The 15,394-nt window shown below is 36.6% G+C and overlaps 1 protein-coding gene across 1 annotated transcript in view; it reads left to right on the forward strand.

The window, feature by feature from the left end:
- The window catches only part of CFAP47 (cilia and flagella associated protein 47), a 307,856-nt gene that overhangs the window by 166,452 nt on the left and 126,010 nt on the right, over positions 1-15,394 (forward strand). Inside the window, exon 42 of the mRNA XM_053578992.1 lies at positions 5,871-6,063. Within this exon, the coding sequence (XP_053434967.1) occupies positions 5,871-6,063 (193 nt within the window). The remainder of the gene's footprint in view (positions 1-5,870; positions 6,064-15,394) is intronic.

Raw genomic sequence — 15,394 nt, forward strand, 5'->3', positions numbered from 1 at the left:
ATTCAAGGTCAAGAAACAATGCAGGAGACCTCTTGCTATCTGTATGTTAACTGGGCTGGCCTGATCAGAGGATGAAAGGGGACTATTGATTTCCCTTACCCCTTCCTGTTTCCCCCAGATATTTCAGAAATGAGGGTTGAGAATGTAGGTGAACATGGCCCATATCATTTGGGTGATAAATACTTGTCTCTCGGGTTTATCTACAAGTCAATTTATTTCTCCCCCATCCATTTTATCCTCCCTAGCAACATATACTCCCTAAATTTTCCCAATTTCCTCTAAAAGGCCTGTATAAAGATCTCTGAACTCCAAAAAAAAAAAAATCTCTGAACTCCTCTGGAAAGTCAGGTTATCACTCTGTGATTTCTCTCTGGATACATTGTAAATAAATCCTGTCTCTTATTAATCTGCCTTAAATGTGAGTTTATCTTTCAGTGAACTTCCCAGGGGAAAGGCCAAGTTTACCCTTGCCCCTTAATTAGGAACAATTAGAATTAGGCACACGCCTTAGTCTGTTAGGGCTGCTATAATGAAAATACCATATACTGGGTGGCTTAAACAACAAACATTTATTTCTCACGATTCTAGAGGCTGGGGAGTCTGAGTGGTGGTTTGGTACGGGTCCTCTTTCTGGTTCATAAAGGGAAGTCTTCTTGCTATGTCCTCACATGGCAGAAAGGGGTAAGATAACTCTTTGGAGTCTCTTTTATAAGGGCACTAACCCAAATCATGAGGGATGTAATCTCATTATTTATTTACTTCACAAAGACACCATCTCCTAATACTGTCACCTTGGAGATTAGGTTTCAACCAATGCATTTGCAATAGTGAGGGGTGTTGCAGGGTAGGCATAAACATTCAGTCTATAGCCTCAAGTCTCTAAGAAAAGCATAGTGGATAGAAGGCCAGATACATATGTATATATAATAAGAGTAGTAATTTACCATGATCTTCTTGTTCTAGAGTAGAGTTTCTTAACTTAATAAAATGCTTTCGGGCTTTTTGGCAATCTACATTTCAAAGAATAGTATTTTCTAAACACATAAAATAAGATGCAAGGATTAAGAAATGTCTTAATCTGTTCGGGCTTCCATAACAAAATACCACACACTGTATGGCTTAAACAACTGATATTTATTTCTCACAGTTTTAAAGTATAAGAAGCCCAAGCCCAAGACTCAAAGGGTTGAGAGGCAGGTTTCATTCTAAGGGCTCTTCTTATTTATAGTTGCTGCCAACTCACTGTGTGCTCACATAACCTCTTCTTCATGTGAGCATGGGGGAAGAGAGAGAGAAAGCTCTTCTGTGTCTCTTCTTATATGGAGACTAATCCTAACAGATCATGGTCCCGCTCTAATGACCTCATTTAACCTTAATTATCCCCTTATTTTCCTTATTTCCAAATATAGTCACTTTAGGGGTCAGGACTTCAACATATTAATTTTGGGGTGACACAATTCAGTCTATGGTTCAGAGAAAACTAATGTTACAATATATTTTCAAAATATTTTAAAAGTGTGAAGTAGTAAAATATAGTAAAGCTAATATCTACCATGCTTTAAAAGTAGTGATGAACACAAATAATATCTCAAATTATGTGCAACAATTCAAATTTGATACAATTCTGTCTGTGATTATTTGGTGACCAAGGCATAGGTACAACTGATACTCTTGTGGTTTGATTTAAATTGCTGTTAAAATTAAGTGGAAGTCAAGATGGAATATTTTCCCCATTTAAATTTGTGGATCCACTCTGTCCTTGAAACCTCAGGTTATAGCCTTTTGCTTTAGACAGTTCTCAAATTCCCAGGGCACAAACTGGTACAAAAAGTAGTAAGTATCCCATTTTTACTGCCCTTTGGATCCCCACAGAGCCTGGAAATATGGAAGATAGAACTGTTGAAACTGCAAGAGGATTTCAACCTAGGTTCAGGTGGTCATCTCATAAAGATTCCAATTTTTGATACAATAAGGATTGCCAAGGAAGAATGGAATTTTTAGTACAGATGTCTTATGGGGTGAATGGGAGAAACTGCCTCAAATCCAAGTCTCCCAGTTACAGAGATCTTGGTCTTTTAAAGGAGAGGCCACCTACCTTGAAGCAGGTCATGGTGTATCTCACCAGGACCTACATGCATTGGGTGCAGGTTATGTGGGATAGTGAATCTTGTAGTCAGTAAGTCTATCCTGGTGCTTTCCAAATCTTAGCTGGGTCTTGCAGAGAATCCAGCATTTCTTGGAACAACTCAAAAGGCAAGTAGTTAGCTAATGGAGAGGATTCCACAGGGGTCATTGAAATTTCTTCAAGGTGGGGTCTGGTTACAGAATGAATCTAAAACTCGATTCCCTCCTATTCCTTCTCATGATGTGTAAAAATTAGACTCAAACCAGATGTTGTGCTGTTTGGTTTAGATATAGCCTTGAATGCCTTTGCTGGAGCAATTTCATGAAAGCTTCTGATAAAGATCTTCCTTACCCTTTTGGTAGAGGCTTGAATAGGAAGTCACTTTTAGGGATGATTTACTCATGCCCTCAAGAGAACCAATCCAATGTCATTTGATCATTTTAATTTGAAAAAAACTGCATACAACTACTGTAGCAGATAAAAAAATGTCACTGCTTCATACTTCAAAAGTCGGTTCTACTCCCTGACTCTAGTCCACCACTAGGGTTAGCAGGAAATATTTCATTCTTTGATGTATAGTATTCTACATAATTTTAGCCCTTTTGAATTGTTTTGTTCCATAAGATTAAGGGTTTAAAGATGCTCTCTTTTCTATCACTTCAACAATAATCTATGAGCATTTAGGAAAATAATAGAATAGACTGAAGTGCAGGAAATGACAAAAAGGTAAATGAGTTAAGTTATTTTCTATTATGTCTTTAGGACATCAAAGATATTGGTTTTGTTTTAAAAAAAAGTTGAGTTCATCACTGACTTTCTATTCTCAGAAACATTAATCAGGTAAATGATTTGGTTTCCCAAACCAAATTATCTTATAGAATTAATTTCTGATATTTTTAGTATTCACAACCATTGAATTCACAAACAAGTCAATATGAATTCCTAGGTCTGCAAAGGTTTCTTTCTGTCTGTATCATAAGTATAAGTGACTCAATTTTTATGAGTTGGAGATGAGGCAACTCTGATTTCTTCAGAAGGCACTTTCATTACTTGTTTCCAACAAAACAGGTAAAGAAAAGAAAAAAAAAAGATACGAAGCCAAAATTGGCCTGCTTTTCTACTCACTATGACAAAAATGATTGAAGGACTAGAGATTACAAGTATTGAATAAAATGAAGTTTGGTGATTATCTGTGGATTTTAATCAGACGTTCTACTCAGAGCTCTAATATCAAAGAGATAGCAGTCAAGTTGTAGATAGAGAAATAATAAACATTCTTTGGTGTTCTTTCTACTGTGTATAGTCTACCTTATAAATGCTAAAATATCTACCTATTGTGTCTATGGATGCCTTATTTTATCTTTCAAATGCTCAAATTACATAAAATACTAAATGTTCTTTAATTTTTTTTTTTACAAAATGTATTGCTTACATTGTTAACCACAATGCTTATGAGTAGAATTGAAGCACAGAATAATTATAAGAAGTGGTAAATAACCTCATTAAGAATATGGTGTAAAGAAAAGGCAGTGCTATTCATAAAAATCAGATTGAATAAAGGAAGTTGGTATGTTTAGAATAACTTGGAAGTAATCAATATATTTCTATAGCATTAAATTCAGGCAAGTGTAGATGACAAGGTAAGAAAATGCAGGGTTTGTATTCTCACAAAAAAATCAGGCAATCAATACCTAAGATCCCAATTATTATTTGACAAGGTGTCCAGCAAAATAATCATGAATACTATGATCATGAATACTAAGAGAACTATGGGGAAAATTGATGGTCTCTGGAAGACTTGGAACCTTTCAAGGGAAGCAGTTGCTTCAGGCAGTGATCAACTAATTCATTTTCAGAAATGCAACCAGAGATTAAACAAATGCCCAAATTTCATTCTACCTTTACAAAAAAGAAGCAAATGTGGAAACAATAAACTTAGAGAAATGAATTTCTTCAAGAAAGAGAACTCTAGGACCACTTTCAGTACCCATTTAGTTCTAAATTGAGACAATCTACTATTTGATTGAGTCTCTGGATTAGGGTTTTATCCTAGATTGAAGCCACCTACTAGATGACTGTCTTGATTAGGGTTTTTCTAGTTATTACTATAAATTTCCACTTCTCTACAGTAATGTATTTGAAAATAGAAAGCAATTATTTTTACCAAATTAAGAAAAAAAGAATGAAAAAAAATAAAAAAATAATGGTGGAAATATGGATGTTTGTTAGTTTTCTTTTTGTATCTTCCTATTTTTTTTAAACTTATCAAACAATGTGAATATCAAATTATCTTTGAAAAAGATCTGTGGTGTTTTCATATCATATTAGCCATAATTTTTAAGACTCTATAAGTTTTAACTAAGAGAATTGTTTTTCTGTTTTATTTGTCTTGTTGACATTATTTTCCTATTTTCTTGTGACAGTGGTAGTATAAGCGGATATGACAGTTTTCATGAATGTTCTTTAAAAACCTGTGAGTACCTAAATCAAAGTTCTGATTTGTTTTCATGTCAGATTTTTATGGGCAAAGCATAATATGAAATGAAATATTCGATAAGGGGTGGTGACAATGATAGAATGGCAAGCCCTGGGGATTACTGGCTGGATGGGAGCCTGACTTCTGGGTCCTCTACCTTTTCTGTTGACAACCCTTTGGAAGAATCTTCCTACCTCCTGTCACTTCTGAGTCTAGTTCTCTCTAAAGTACAAAAAACCTATTTAGATATATGCCCTTCGTGTCTCTTTTGGCTTATCTAAACTGTTTAACCCTATTTAGGGTGTTTAACCCTATTTAGGGGACAGGGATCACCAAGGTTAGAATAGTAAGGAGACACAGATTTACTTGACACTATACTTTACACTATTTACTTTATAGCTGTAGGTATAGAAAACATAAGTAGAGTAATGGCTAGGAAAATGGATATAAGAATGTTCTGCTTGTCCACAGCTGCAGAGCAAACCACCCCAAATATACTGGCATACAACAACCCAAATCAATAATGATGGCGACTTCTCATCCTTCTTGGGTGACTGGGCTCACTCTAACTCAGAATCAGATGGAGGCTGAGGCTTGAGTCATCTCAAGGTTTCCTTTTGCCTGGGACTTCAGCTGGGGCTATTGGTCTGGACACTTACCAATGGCCTCTCTGTGTGACTCGGGCATCTTCGTGGGATGGCAGTTAAGTTCTAAAGAAAAGTGAGCCAAGAAAGAGAGAAAACTGGCAGAAGTTGCATTACATTTTTTGATCTGGTGTGAGAAATCACACTTCTCCACTTCTGCCAAATTCTAGCATACTATTTAAGAATCTAATAAATGACCATGTCACCACATTTAAGGCAGTCTCAAAGAATTTGTGGACATGTTTTCAGACTACAAAACATCTGTACACTTACATATTTACATATGTAGACAGATGATTAGTCCTTCATTTCCAGTTGAAGTTATTCATTATACTCTGTGAAACATTACATAGTCCACAAAAATTTGAAGACTTTTGGATGACCACTTTGCTATATATGTAAGTATATTGAGGTTAATTTTAAACGGTAGTGAAATTCCATTTGCAATGTAAGTATTTATTAAGAAATCCTTAAGATTCATTTTGTTATATCAAGCTTGAACTGGAACCATTGTACTTTCATTAACAAATGTATGTATCATCTTCTAATCTTGTATGCTAATGAACATCTTATATTGATTTCAAAATTTTAATCACTAATTGAAACAGCTGCTTTATTTGAATAGAACTTATAAAATCATATGCCAACAATCTCTATGTAATGTTTTGCTAGCAATTAAGTCCAATTTCATCAGAGAGTTCTTCTGCTCCTCGCACAATATTTATCTGGAAACGAATGAAACTTCAATCTTGGAGATGTTTTTTCTTCCTTTTAACATCCATGTGCGCTATTGTGTCATCATCTTAAGCAATAGAAAGGTAAGAACAGAATCGTGGTCTCTGTGTTAATCACGGGCTGCCAGTTTAATGGACTAACGAGTAAATGTGATGTGAGGGCAGCTGGAGACTCTAGAAATGTAGATCATTTTGGCCATCAAGTTGATGAGCAAAGAGCTTCTTCTACACAAGTTGTGGGTAAATTTTATGATGGTTGAGTAGGGAAGTCTGATGACGACAACCTTGCTGTGGCTCTATCTGTACCTGTGCTTGGTTATCTATATCTGTGGAACAAATCGCAACATACTGAGTATATATTAGTCCATTTTGCACTGCTATAAAGAAATTCCTGGGGCTGAGTAACTTACAGAAAAAGTTTAATTTGGATCATAATTCTGCAGACTATACAAGAAACGTGGCACTAGCATCTGCTTCTGGTGAGGACTTCAGGGAACTTTCAGTCAAAATGGAAGGTGAGGGGGGAGCAGTCACGTCACATGGTAAGAGAGGGAGCAAGACAGAGAGAAGGTGGTGCCAGGCTCTGAAACAGCCAGCTCGCTCATGAACTAATAAAGCCAGATCCGACATCTTATCCCAACGAGGGCACAAGGCCATTCGTAAGGGATTTGCTCTCCTGACCCAAACACCTCCCAGCAGGCCCCAAATTCAACACTAGGGATCAAATTTCAATGTGAGATTCGGAGGTGCCAAGCATCCAAACCATATTATCAATAGAGTGGCTTAAAATAACATATTTCTCATCTCATAATTTTCATGGGGCAGTGGTCTAGACACAGCGTAGATAGGTTCTCTGCTTAGAATCTATCAAATACTCATTTAAGACAGCAGCCAGAACTGGTTTCTCTCCTCAGAGGCTCAACTGAGGAAGGATGTGCTTCTAAACTCCCTTAAGTTGCTGGAAGAATCTATATTCTGTGGCTGTGAGATTTACGTACCTTGCATCTTCAAAACCAGCAAAGGAGAGGGGAGAAGGGAGAGAGGTAGAGAGATATGAAAGAGAGAGAAAGTGAGGGAGGAGAGAGGGAGAAAGCTAGGGAAAGAGGGGAAAGAGGGAAAGTTTTTTTTTTTTTTTTTTTTTTGGTTTTTGGCTGGGGCTGGGTTTGAACCCGCCACCTCCGGCATATGGGACCGGCACCCTACTCCTTGAGCCACAGGCACCGCCCAAGAGGGAAAGTTTTATAGCATTACTTCTTCAGAAAGACACTGCCCTGAGGAGGGAATTTACAAAACCCAGAATACAGCCCTAACTGTATCAGTTATGTGTACACTAAATTGAGCACAAAGGCAATGAAATATTGGTAATTAAAAAGAGATACTGTACTTACACCTAGTATCTATAGACTCATTTACATGTTTAAAAATAACATAGACTATTAAATATGTAAAATATAGTTAATTTTACACCTAAAATTATCACTTAGGAGGAAAAAATACCTTTTTATAATAAGGCTAAATTTTGTGTGTTTTTATTTCCTTTAAAGGAGTTCAGGATTTAACTAAATTCTTTACATAATTTTTTTTTTAAATATTAACTGTAATGTGACCAATAGTTTGGGGTTTTTTGTTTGGTTGGTTTTTGAGATAGGGTCTTTCTATGTCTCATGGGCTAGAGTATAGTGACATTATCATAGCTCAGTGCAACCTCACACTCTTGGGCTCATGTGATCCTCTTAGCTCAGCCTCCTAAGTAGCTAAGACTACAAGTGTGTGCTACCACTCCTGGCTAATGTTTGTACTTTTTGTTGAAATGAGGTCTTGCTCTTGCTCAGGCTCATGTCTACCTCCTGTCCTCAAGCCATCCCTCCAGCCTGAGCCTCCCAAAGTGCTAGCCTCCCAAAGTGCCTGAGCCATCTCACCTGGGTTAACCAGTAGTTTAATAAAATGCTTCACAATTCTTTTTTTTTTGCAGTTTTTGGCCAGGGCTGGGTTCGAACCCACTACCTCTGGCATATGGGGCTGGCACCCTACCCCTTTGAGCCACAGGCGCCGCCCTACAATTCCTTTTTTTATATTAATTTATAGGAAATACTAGAGTTAATTCTCAATAGCACAGTAGCATTGATTTTGTTCTTTGAATTAGTCTATTGTAATATTAATATTTGCTCAAATAAATTTAATTTAATTAATCAAAATATAATTATACTAAACTTGACATCTCAATTTATTACAACATGACTTTTGATTACATATATTTTGTCCCTGTCAGAGAAAACAAGTCTTGAAATTATATTGCTTTCAATTAAGAAATAATACCCTCAACCTAGAGGATTCCATCCGATGACAATTACTTATGTAGGGAAACACATCTATTAATTTACACATTCAATTATATGACTAATTAAATTGAAAAATGCAATTACATGCTTAAATAGATGATCAAACATCCAAGCCCACATAGGTTAGCTCTGTTCTTATTAAATGTACAATAACTGCTTTGCCATTAAGAACCACCTGTTTAAAACTGTACTTAGGCCTCTATTTGATAGCTTCCACATATAAAATAAAAACATTTCTACTAACAGTGCTATCAAAAGAAAGGCCATTTTTTTCATTTTGGCTGTTTGATTTGAACTTTCTTTTTCTTTCTTTCTTTTTTTTAGACAGAGTCTGAATTTCTTGTCCCCATTAGAGTGCTGTATTGTCATAGCTCACAGCAACCTCAAACTCCTGGGCTCAAGGGATCATCTTGCCACAGCCTCCCAAGTAGCTGGGACTACAGGCGTCCATCACAATACCAGACTGTTTTTTAGAGAAGGGGTCACACTTTTGCTCAGGCTGGTCTTAAACTCTTGAGCTCGGGGCAGTCCATCTACCTTGGCCTCACAAAGTGCTGGGATCACAGGCATGAGCCACCGTGCCTGGCTGATTTCAACTTTCAAATAAAAAATGAAAAGATTTATATAACAACTGAAAGTAGAAACAGTTTTACAAATCTTCTAACGATATGCATCAAAATCTCATGCTATCAAATGCCAGGCATTTAAAGAGTTTTTTTCTAATGTGGAATGAGTCACATTAATTGGAGGAAGCTCCAAGGAGAATTGAGGTCCAGTCCCTGAGGAATTGCACCTTTTGGGAGGAAGAGGCAACAAACCCCTTTACAAAGCACACAAACACTGCAAAGTCCACAACAATGCACTGACATACCCCTGAGGCTCTGTCTTCACTGTGGTGCCAGTATGTGACCACCTCCTCTGTGTAATTACCCAGCAATGATGATCTAATCTGTTTGAGGGAGGTAGGGGCATCAGTCAGGGATCCTTGCTCTGGGCTCTATTAAGAGGAGGTTTCACTTGCAGCCACCGGCTGTAGCACAATCAGCCCTTTTCACCAACCCAGAGCCTCCCTCCCCCCGGTAGATTTATCTTCCAGGCCTGTGTTGTCCTCATCTGTGTACAAACCTTAGCTGCAACAAATTGAGACAAAATTCCGGGCATTGCTGAGTTGAGGAAATAGGGATGGAAGTCAACATCTTTGTACTACTTAAGCAAATTGGTCCAGCCCCACACCAGAGCCCCACATAACAAAGCAAATTTCACCCTTCTAAAGCAATATTATTTTTTATGGGCCCTCTCATTTCTTGAAGGAAAGTGTAGAATATGGAGAATGACTATAAAGATTTTTAACCTTGTCACCTTCAAGGTGGATTTCAACAATTTCATTTTAATATTTTTGTTCATTTCTCCTAACACAATTCACCAGCCAAGTTTCTGGGCAAAGAGAGTGAACACACAGAAAGAGCATAATCCCTGTACTAAAGGAATCATATTCCAGAGAAGAAGGCAAAGTTGCATGGGACTGGCTCAGTTTACAGAGAAAGTTATGTGAATTTGAATTATTGATGCCCCCTCCATGTGGATGAGAAAAGCTTACTAAGGATGTGGCACATTGCTATGAATTAGAAAAATTCATCTCTTAATCAATGAATGTAGCCTTGTCCTGGGACTACCTTGCCCTTCACAAGATGCCCCCTTGCAAAACACACTTTTTGCTAGTCTATGTGGTATCCTGGAACATGTTCACTAATTTCTTCAAAACAGGCATACAAACTGTAACAATTTTTAGCATAGAAAGGAACATTCATTTCTGTGTGATACTACAAACAGGAGTAATTGATTAGTAGAGAAGGACGCTCAAGAAAGATGTGTATAAGTTTGCCAGTAAAGCAAAGAAGTTGGGCAGGGGAGAGATGTTCTTGAGGGAAAGATTCTAAGAACCTGAGGAAGGCAGCTAGCATGAAATTTTGTGGATCCTTGGATGACTGATTCTGAGAAGTTTGTTGAAAGTGATAGAAAACGGGTTGCATGGATAAACTGAATAGGACAGTGAATTTTATAATTATGATTATAATATGTTATCAAAAGCAGGAACCCAGTGGAAGCATAGGTAGAATCTGATTTCATTTTTGTTTTAGAAAACATCTCTGGTGTTAAAACAGCGAGTAGATTACGGGTTGGAGAAAGGACGTGAAGGCAGTGAGACTGGCTAGGAGACCCTTGTAATCTATCTATCACATGTTCCACACACCACTGCCTTCTGCCCTTCCCTCTGTAATTCTAGGGAAGTATGCTGAGGACCAAGTTTATATTGCTATACAGATCAAGCTTAACAACATTCTAGGTGTTGTTCACACTTGAAGTGGAGCAAGTTTTTGTGGTGATAAAGGGAAAGAGATTGTTGATTTCGTTGCCATCATTACTCTAGAGTCTAGGGACAGCGTCCTAGTATTTGATGAGATGATGTCCTAAAACACACCACAAATTTTTATTAAAAATGAATTCATATTTATGTTATTTAAATACATTTTACCTTTTCAAAATGTCCATGGAATAATCATCCAGGTATGCAATTAAGATTGTGTTAAGATTACCTTTTGTTGAAAAAAATGGAACTATCAGTATAGGTATGCAAATCTTTTCATGAGTATTCTAACCCTCACCCTAGCTCATATCTGTGACTTAATTATTATAAATAATTGTATTAATTCTGATTAGGTCCGCATTATAATTATGGCAGTCAAATATCATCTACAATGATTAATGAGCTCTCTTTAGTGTATGGAATTTAATGATTTGGAATTTTAGCTTAAATCCCATGTGCCTGTTTAGATATTAAAATAAAATAAAATTGTTCATCCAGTTCAAACAAATAAATTTTAAAAATCTAGACCTAGGAAAAGAGAATAAGTAGTACATATTATCTATGAAAAAACAGGGAGATTTTTCTGTCTATGTCAATGTATTTTTCACTTTTTTTCTCTTTTAAGATTGAAGTTATTTGTATTTGGAGGGTAGCCATGATTTATCCAAGGTTACCCAGCTAATTAGTGACAGAGCTGAGATTAAAACTTTCCTGCCAATTCAGTGTTTGTGTTCCTCCTTTCTAGGTAATTAACGGCTGGTCTTCTTGTAAACTTGCATGTTACTGTGCAATTTAAGTAGCACATTTAACTAGATTCACAAGAGGAACAAAATATCTTCTGTAAGGGCTTCTTGGAATTGACAATGGGTTTTGGCATCTTTCTGGAAAGTATAATATCAAGTAAGCATGCCAATTGGAATATATGAAATTAAGAGCAGGAAGGAACTTACATAGGTCACTACTAGAATAGCTCACATTGACAAGTGTCTGCTATGTGTCAGATAATTTCATTTCCCTTATCATAGCCTTTAGATTTGAAATACAAGGGGTTCTTTACTTTAAAAATCATTTATTTAATGTTGTGTTCCTTTCCTGGTCTAATTTTATTCCAGGGAAAGTGAAGGGAAATAATTAGACTACACTACAGATCATGGCTCTTCTAAAGAATGTTCTGACACAGACAAGACAGACACTATTTCTAATTATACCAAGTGATTTTTAATAAAAAAAGAATATTGAAAATGAACAAGTTAGACAAAATACATTTTTGAGAGATGGTAATATACTGTGTGCAAGACATAGAATTAAAAGGAAGTGAATGGAGTCCTAATTAATAATATTTTAATTGGAAAATCAATGGCTGAGAAGCTGTGCGTAATTTATATTCGAGGAAAATATTTTGAGAAATAACAGTTTGGTCCTTTTGGATTAATTCACATGGGTTGTTATTCATTTTCATGCATCAAACAAGCTATAGTTCAACTTTCATTCAGGCACTCATTAAAACAGGTAATTATGAAAACACTATGCTCACTGAGTCTAATTGCTTATGAATACTATATTTTGGGTAAAACAACCATTTTTAGATAAAAATAAGGATAGAAAAAAGTAAATGTAAGAAGTTAGTAACAATTTTTCCAATCCCTGTTGTTTTGAATTTATGTATTTGTGTTCTACTTGAGTTATTGGAAATTTTACATCTTTAATATTGATCACTCAGTTGTATTTGTACTAAAATAAGCACACACAGAGATAAAAATTACATTGCAAAAGCCTATCTTATATTTTTGTTTGCAAAGTATGTGGCTACTTAAGAAAAAGTACTTTATGAGAATTATATAATACAGTATTACTAACAGGAATGCTATAGAATTAAATACTAAACAATTTTAAAAATTCAAAGTTTTTCATATTCCTTTGTTTCAGCATGAACTGTAGATAATTATGGATCTTGATACAATTTTATGCAACATTATGTTGTAGAACCCCAAATTCGGGGTGTTGTACTTGATGCACAGCTAAAACCAAACACTGTGACACAGGTGCTTGGAGACAAAGGTTTATTCAATTTGGACAAGATAAGAATACAGGAGGAAAATCTTTCAGATCTGTCTTGTCAGACAACTAAGGCAGTGAGCTTTGCTCAGCAAACACTTTGAGAAACCAAAATTATAAGAATCAAGAGATAGTTGCAACTTTCTCTGGGGCATTCATTCCTTCCGCTAAACAAACTTATGGATTTTTCTTGTGATCCTGGAGTTATCTCCTTTTTTTTTCACAAAGAAATAATGCATCTGAAGTTAGTATTTGCTGTGAGAACAAGGGAATGCTAGGAAGGAAGCAAGCAGTTAACATGTGCCAACAACTGAGGGCCTAGTCCAATTTTACATTATTTCAGTCTTTAAAATGTTAGCATACTGAAATCTCAAGAAGCCTGCCTACAATTATCATGTGAAAGCCCACCACCAAAGAATTATGAACAAATCTCATTGGGTGGATAATAAAGTTATATAAAAATTAACCTCACAATAAGAAATTATTCATTCTTACATTATTTACAGATTAATTTTCAGTTTCTACCATCTCACTTCCCTATGATATTTGTAATATTTTGGAATATATGTTTTTATTACATTATCAATTTACTTCTATTTCATTTGCATAGATACTGTTTACTAAGTTTACTCAAAGATATTTTTGGAATAGTCTCTCAGTCATGCAGGTAACATTGTCTTGAGATTATGGGATATTTGAAACTAGTTATGATCCTAGCTTCCGGAGATTCTGTTATAAGATTCTCCATTGTATCTAAATTTGCCAGATTTCATTTACAGTGGTCCTTGCAGGCAGAAAGGGGACTTGGCATGGGAAAGTACCCCCAGAAAAAGGGAGAGATGGAGAAATAAGCTGAGCGAGGCAGAACAAAGAAAAGTCAGCTAGTTTACCTGTAAAGCAGCCACTGCTAAATTTCTTATCTGAGCAGTTTTCTAGAAGCCTGGCCTATAGGGTATATAGCTTGCTAACACCCCTGCTAGGTCTGTGAACACTCTGACAAAATAATGGCCACAGAGGATGCTGTGCGCAAGGCCTAGCAAGAAACATTAACTAGGCTGTCTCCTGCCCAGTTAATAGTCAAAGCAAATACCCATTGTGGAGATTTGTATTTGACCAGGGCAGAGATCAAGGGAACAGCTCGAGCCCTGAAAATATGGGTAGGAGGGCTTATATCCATTATCACAGAGGAAGACCCTCTGTGGCGGTGGTAAGAGGAAAATTCCTGTTTCCCACTGATTCTTCAGAGGAGATTGACACCAGTGGTATTTTACTCCGCAGTGAACTAGCGGGGATTAACACCCCCTTAGGAATTTGTGTGTGTGACCACAGACAGGAAGTTGCCTCCACACAAGATTCTGGATTTCTCAAGGCTGCTCAGACCCTTAAAGTTAATGATTATAGAAACAATAGGAGCTGACATGCTTGCTCAGAGAAACTGCTGATGTCTTTGTTCCATTCCTCAGCTTACCCTCTGGGCTAATGAGCAGATAGTCTTCAATAAAAGCTGAGTGGAGTAAATACTTGGGGCCACTCATTGGAACCCCACAAATGGGCAGTGGTCCCACCTTTGAAAATTCTATTCTGTGTGTCTTATCTCTTCATCTGTCATGTTTCTAACTTTACATTTCTTCAGTCTACTGCCACCAGATCCACAGGTCTTAATGGACCCTGCCCTCAGGGCAGGACCCTGGCAGTCCTCTCAAGTGGAGGTCCCACCCTAGACCTTTTGAGTCAGCTCTCCATTTTCACAGGAGCATTAGATGATTAATATCCACACAAAGGTTTGAGAAGCCCTGCTTTCAAAGAATAGATGCACTCCTTTTAACACACTGACTGCCATGTTAGAAAATTTTTCTTATAGCCACAGTATTTCATTAGGCCAAAATCAGTCAAGAGACTTGTAAGTTATATATGCTTCATGAGGCCTCAGGATCAAAACTAGCATAGGTTAAATACAACTCACGTGGCAGTTAATGTGTTAAATGGATCTCTTATGTGCTTTGTAAGTGCCTGATAAAGGGTTAGGTTAGTATGTTGTTTGATGCAGTCCTCATTGCATCCTTTGTATCATTCCCTTTCTTAAGATACAGGGATTTTTAAAAAGATTTTATTAGGGAGAATATAAAACACATATAGAGAGAAGGAAAAATAATTTTCCCTCTACCCCTTATAGTTCCTTAATAGGGACAAACCCTTATAATTAAAAGAAAAACAGCTATTAACATGCATATTTCATATGTACATGGAGGTACAAATGCAAGGAATTTCAACAAGGTGGCTTAGAACCCAGGCGTACATCGCATTTTCAACAAAGAAAAGTACATTCTTAGAGTAGTGACAAGACCTAGGGGAGTCAAATTGAGGGACAGGAAATAAATGGGAGTTTGTTATGTAGCTTAATCTGGTGCTTTCTCTAGGCTGCTAGGTTCTAAAGTTGTCCTTTCTCATGGAAAGGAAAGGAGGACACCTTTGTAAATTTATATCTTTTTAGGCAAACAGGGTAAGGCAGAGAGCTTTTCTTGTATCTGCTTCTTAGTTGTCTTCAGCTTAAAATAATTCTCATACAGGCCTCTGTACTTTTTCTTTGTTGCAACAATAGGGCCCATTTGTTGTCTATGGTGATTGTACCTTGCTCTGTAAGCGTATACCTTGCTCT

This window comes from Nycticebus coucang, chromosome X, assembly GCF_027406575.1.
Source record: "Nycticebus coucang isolate mNycCou1 chromosome X, mNycCou1.pri, whole genome shotgun sequence".
In the NCBI taxonomy this organism is placed as follows: Eukaryota; Metazoa; Chordata; class Mammalia; order Primates; family Lorisidae; genus Nycticebus; species Nycticebus coucang.